Source organism: Cystoisospora suis (assembly GCF_002600585.1).
Source record: "Cystoisospora suis strain Wien I chromosome Unknown contig_1754, whole genome shotgun sequence".
Classification (NCBI taxonomy): domain Eukaryota; phylum Apicomplexa; class Conoidasida; order Eucoccidiorida; family Sarcocystidae; genus Cystoisospora; species Cystoisospora suis.
Window position 1 is genome coordinate 1 of NW_027154554.1, and position 6,482 is coordinate 6,482.

At 43.8% G+C, this 6,482-nt stretch overlaps 1 protein-coding gene across 1 annotated transcript; it reads left to right on the forward strand.

Annotated features, from left to right (window-relative positions):
• Positions 1-561: 561 nt before the first annotated feature.
• On the forward strand, positions 562-6,482 carry CSUI_003895 (px domain protein). The gene is made up of 4 exons (XM_068064090.1): positions 562-810; positions 2,082-2,279; positions 2,852-3,822; positions 4,698-6,482. The coding sequence occupies exons 1-4, from the start codon at positions 727-729 to the stop codon at positions 5,149-5,151; spliced, it is 1,707 nt and encodes a 568-aa protein (XP_067923932.1). The 5' UTR covers positions 562-726; the 3' UTR covers positions 5,152-6,482.

A 6,482-nucleotide genomic window follows, 5' to 3' on the forward strand; every position in this document is an offset into this window, starting at 1 on the left:
CTATCCATCTATCTTTAATCTATCTATCTATCTATCTATCTTTAATCTATCTATCTATCTATCTATCTATCTATCATTAATCTATCTATCTATCCATCTATCTATCTATCCATCTATCTATCTATCTTTAATCTATCTATCTATCCGTAGATGGCTGGGGAGTCATTCAGTCAGTCTTAAAGTCGTTTCTGTGTGAATAGTCGCATATACAGGGAGTGCTTCCTATTCGTATCCATGTATGTATGTACATAGGCATGTGAATATATGCCAGGGTTATGTGCTGCTGAGAGTGTGAAGTTGCTCAGCAGTAGGGGGATAGAGGAAGCGTCCTTTTCATCACCTTCTTCTTTCGTTGAAAGAGAAATCGTATAGCCTATCACTAATGATGATGGTAGGGGAACCGGATTTTCGACAAAGGACCGGCCGTCTTTCTTGCATGCATCTTCTCTCACTCTTATCTCTTCCTCTTGTTTCCCTTTCTTCTTTTAGCACACCTTTCATTTCTTTCTTTCTTTCTTTCTTTCTTTCTTCTCTCAAAAGCTTCTGCGTGCGAGCACAGTGGAACATCTTCTTTCCGCTGAGATTTCTCCTCGTTTTTCTTTTCTCTCGGCTCTGGAAGATCGCCATCGACTTCTAACCCGTGCATTGAATGAAGCGACAGTAGCTGTCTCTCTTGCAACAGCATCTGCTGAGAGACAGAGGAGACAGCTACTCGCCTCACAGAGAATGCTTCGCAACTGCATGCAAAGGGCCTCCGCAGCCAAACGTCAGGCGGTGTGTAGTCGCAATAAGTGGATGGAAGTGGAACAGGTACATGCCGGTTTTCTGTCTCTTTTTCTCTCTGTCTCTGTCGTTTTTGTCTATTGATATGAAGAAGAAGCTCCAGCTAGCTAGATCTCACATTTCATTCTGTGCTCTTAGAGATCTCCATATCATGATGCCTGGCGACGGTATCGAGGTCGGCAGAGGGTGTGTATGGTCTTACAGTGTAGATTGATCAATAGGATGATTCTATTGTACCTATGTAGAGATCTATGCTTTAGGAATAAGTGTATGTTCGTGCCTTCCTTCTCATTCGCTCTGGACTCATAAGAGTTCCTTTTGTATCTTCTCGCTGCATCTCTTCTGTTCTTTCCATCTTGCTGTGTGGGGTTGAAGTGCCGTATGATGAGAACGACCAACAGTCTAGATACGAACCCTGAGTGGTTTAATCTGCATGAGGTGACATGGCAGTAGGGAGCTAGCCAGCTTGTTGCATGCATGGCTATGTCGTGTTTGAGCCAGAACAGACGAGGAATGAATAGAGTATCGAGGTTGGTTGTGAATGGCATATCGAAGTGTTCATAACGATAAGATTCTCTTCCAAAAGAAGGAGGTGCGTGGGTACTGATGATACGTGGGAGACAGAAGAGCGACACCCCTGTAGTCATGGTGATGGCTCTGATAGGTACAGTAACAACGCTAGTAGTCGTTAGGACAGTACGCTGCTACCTCAGTATTATTATTGCCTTAGGTGATTCACTATGATGTTGAATGAAACAATACAACTAGATGTCTATTGTCATAGTGATAAGAAGACTCCAATCTTGATCTCCTACATTCTTCGGACTGACGGGCTTTCTTACAGAGCCTTCTCATTCATGGTACTCCCGTCTTCTCCGTCACTCCCTTTTTGCTGGGGAAAAGGAAGGAGACTTAAAGGTGTATGTGCAGAGAAAGAGAAAAAGAGAATCGACTCATATAGGCATATGTATGTGAGCTTCTCAGTAGTGTCTGTATACTACATGTACATATATATACAGGCGTCGTCATGCTTCGTGGACGGCTGATGTCGCACCGTGTATCAGGATCGTTCTCTCTCCTCTACTCTCTCTCGCTCGCCAGGCATATACATAGGTATATCTAGATAGATACATTCGTGCATTATCGTCGCATATACACATATATATATATATATATATATATGAATGGAATGTATGAGTTGGGGCATATAATGTATACTTGCGTGCATGCGACCACCCCCCCACCTTGATCCATGGGGCTTCCTTGTAAGGTTTTTCCTATTGTTCTTCTTCTTTCAGTTGATTGCAGCAGCTCCACAACGAAGGCAGCAGCTTGAAGAGCAGCTGGCTTATCGCATGCGTGTGTTAACAAGATTACAAGAGAAGTCCACTCACCAGCAGATGCTCCTTCAACAGTTGAGACTTGAAGAGCAGCAGAGACGTGAGAGACGTCAACAAGAGGAAGTCGATGCTCGACAGATAGCTGCAGCTCTTGAGGTAAGAGAACGATGTATGGACAAGAGAAGAAATGCACATCTTCATGATGTTTGCCTGGGAGAGGGACTGCATGCGATCCATAGCCCCGTTCTGTCTCTCCCTCTCTACCAGCATACGATACAAAGGAGAGATAAGGAAAAGAGAATCGACTCTCGCCTGTCGTTGTTGTCTCGTCTCTATACAGTGGATCTATGTTTTCAAGTTCCACATAGGGATAGTTTTCGTTGCTACACGTGGGAATACACCATCCTTTCAGTGATCTGGGAGCTTGTGTTAAACGTCCCTACCCGTGAATTCGTCGTCTGACGTGCTTCTCTTCTTGATTTAATATATCGAATACATATGTATATATGTAGTGTATATATATATATATAAGTATGTATATACACATGGAGCTTTCTCTTGCTTCTACTAGTGGATGTTCCTATATATGCGCTTCCGACTCCTCCGAGGCTGGAATATGAGCATGGGGTAGGAAGACTGACGTGTCTCTCTCTACATTTCTCTCGTCTTTGATCTCTTTACGTCTTCTTCTACTTTCTCATCACTATCTTGTTCTTCTCCTTGGTTAGGTTTTTACAGCAGCATTACGCCGTCGACGACACCCTCCCTTCACCCGTCTCTCATCTGCTGACATTCCTTCTTCTTCTTCTCTGAGTGTAGATCTTTCTAATCCATCAGTCTCTTTACCTGTGGCCTCCTCTTCCCTTGCATCCTCCGTTGATTCTTCGGGGGAATGGCCCGCCTTAAGACCCTTCGTAAGACTTCTGCCTGCAAGACTGCAACACCGTCCAGAGATTCTTTCTCTTCTTTCCGTCTCTGAGAGGAAAGACGAAAAGAGACAGGAAGGAGGAGACGAAGAAAGAGATTCGTACAGATCATCCAAAAAAGAGAGAGAGAAAAACATATCTCTTCGCGGGAATGTGTCTGCCCCGCCTCTCCCGCCGGTGAGTTCCTCTCAGGGCGACCAGGCATCACTTGATATGAAAGAGAAAGAGAAGTCTAAAGAGAATCATGTTGACAAAAGTCATGAACAGGAAGGAGGGTTTTCCAGGGAGACGAAGGACACGGATGAAGGGCTAGATATCCGCATGCGTTTTGAGGTGTTCCTACGAAGGCTTCTAATCGAGCAACAGGAAAGAGCCAAGAGAAGTCACGAAGGAGAAGGAAGAAGAAGAAGAAGAGGGAGAGGAGGAGAAGAAGATGAGAGAAGAAGGAGAAGAAGAACCACAAGCGGTCATGGTCATAGTAGTCATCATAATGATCACAGCAAAATGAAGACGTCGTACGGGAGGAGTTCTACGGGATTAGATAAGACTAAAGAAGACGAAGAGGAGGAAGACGAATACGATGAAGATGAAGAAGAAGAAGAGGAAGAAGAAGATGGAGAGATCAGAGTGCTAGAGAAACAAGTGTATGAGGTAATGAAAGAGACGGAACAGCATGAAGCACAAGTCCATCAACTTGAACGTATGATCAAAGAACAGACAGATCGGCAAACACTTCTAAAGAAAGCTGAAGAACTCCAAAATGAAGTTAGACAGTAAGTCGACTACAAGAGGGAACATTACTCTCTTTCTTTCTTTCTCTATTTCTCTTCTTTCTTCTTCTCTCACTCTTCTCTCCATACATGTTGGCTGTAGGAATAACACAGTAAGAGTGGCTCAGTCACGCATTAAGTAAGGGAGCTCTTCTTGCAAAACTCGATGTATGTCTCTGTCTTCCTTGTATGTCTCCTCTCTTACTTATGAAGAAATCTATGGGTCTGTCCACATATGCTGGATCTATCGATCTTCGTTCTATCTGTCTCTCTACTTTGACGAGGTAGAAGACGAGTGCGTGGTACGTGCTCTTGGCAGCTTGCTGTGCCACTCTAAGATAGAAAAAGGAACCTTTCTGCATGTACCACAGTCCTATTTCTTCAAGACCGTAGCTTGTAAATCTATCTATCTATCTGGCTATCTGTATCTGCCTATCTGTATTTATGTACCTCTCTATATGTATATATGTATATCTCTATGTGTGTGTATGTATCGCTATCTAGGGATGTATGTGTATGTATATATATAGAGAGAGTTGAACCTGCATGTGTGCCAGGAATAATGGATCTTTCGTTCGACAGATCTGCATATCTATCTATATACAGACAGATAGATATAGATATACATATATATACGCATATAGGTAGATAGATAGGTAGATAGACAGATAGATTGATCGACAGAGACAGATACATGGATACATGGTTAAAAGGTCTCTCAGTGAAGTACAGATTTGCGTGGTGGTCCTCATGAGTCATGTCTTGTTTCTTTTCTCTTTCTTTCTTTCTCACTCTTTCTTTCTTTCTCACCCTTTCTTTCTTTCTCACCCTTTCTTTCTTTGAATCTCTTTGTGTGTTTTTTTTTCATTGGACTTCAGATGTGATTCGGAGGTTTCTCTTTTGATTAGTCAAGAACATTCAGCCAGGCGTCGTTACACCCGAGAACAGGAGGAAGCAGAGAAGTATGAGAAGCTTTTAACAAGCAGAGAAGAAGAGAGAAAAGTCGCCAAGATAGCTTTAGAGAGTCAGATTCAAACTTTAAGACAAGAAGAAGATCTAGCGCGCAAGCTTCTTTATCAAGGAGAAGAAGAACTTCGTGGTATCTGGGTCCTACTTCAACAGATAGAGAAAGAGTTAAGATATGTTGGCTTAAGAAGATTCTATGTAGACGAGAGTCTGCAAGAAGAACAAGAGGACCGACAAAGATTAAGAGACCAAGTCTGTCGAAGTCTAACGGCCTTGAATGATTTAAGGTCTACTCTAGATGCGATTCAAGATGATGATGCCATCCATACATTGTCTCTTAGCAAAAGGAAGAAGAAGAAGTTGTAGATCTGGGTGTCTTCTAGGGTCTCCTGTCTTTGGATACAGATAGATAGATTGAGAGAGAGAGACAGAGATGATAGATAGCTATGTGTTGGAGAGGGCGGGATGTGTTCTCAATGGAGAAGTTCGATTACAAGAAGTACGGAGGCGTCTTTTTTTTTCCTCTTAGGGTAGAGCCTCCCTTCACTGTCTCGGCACCCACAAGTACCGGTCAGCAGCGCCGATCTCTCTCTGTTGATATCTCTGTTTATCTCAACTACCACTACTAGTGCTATCACTACATAAGCACTTATGTGTGAGTGATATAGACGTTCTCAGTGGTGTGTATGCAGATGGGGGATTGGATTGCCTGGATGAACGGCAGACCCAGCAGAGCTAAGTTAGTTAGCTAGTTAGTTCACGTTGCCTTTTGATAGCCTCCTCTCTCTTTTGGGAGATAGGGGAGAGCTGTGTTACTTCCGTCCCTACACCTCCTGCTACTACACAAATAGACCCATGCATGCCTCGCGGGTTCTACTGTATCTTGAACTCCATACGTATAGACATAGAGGGATGATGGTGATGAGCAGGTACAGGCAGAGATACAAGCAGAGAGCCTATTTTCATCCATCAACTGGGAGGTGCGAGTAGACACGGCCATAACTGCCGAGAAACCGCAAGCGTAAACCTCTCTTCCCCCCCTCTTCCTTCGTCAAGGCAGTACAGTCTGACTCAGTCGCCAACTCCCTCTCTGTCTTTTCTCGCTTTCCCTACATGTTGAATTTCTCGCTGTTGTGGTCCACTACATACGAAGAAAGATCTTTCTTCCCTTATCGTAGGCTGTAGACGTTCTCCTTTTCCGTCTTCTTCTTCCGTCTCTCCAGATCATCTGTTTTACAGGACGTTCATGGCGTCGATGTGTATGTAGAAGAGAGGTATCTTCTCAATCTGTTTTCTTCATCTTTGTTCCGGCAAGAAGCCGGATCTTCTCATAAAGAGAAGCAAGGAGTTACGCCTAGACATGATCAGTTGGCTCACTCCTCCTGTTCCTCCTCTTTCTTTATCCCCTTCACGGGCCGCATCTGTCTTTTCTATCGATCCTCTCTCTCGGTGTCTCCCTCTCTCTTGTTTCTTTTTCTCTTTCGTTACTCCTGCACTTCGATAGGTTCGATTGCTGTGCTAAATCGACGATAACTGTTGAAGAGGATGTAGAAGTACGAATGGTGGCGGTTGGGAAGGGCAAGGAGAACATTCTCTTCTCTCTCTCACCCCGGAAGGAGGGGACATCTGCATGCACGCAACTTTTCTATGAATTGTTTTTCCGTAGACCGCATGAAGAAGAAGTTACAAAACAGTCG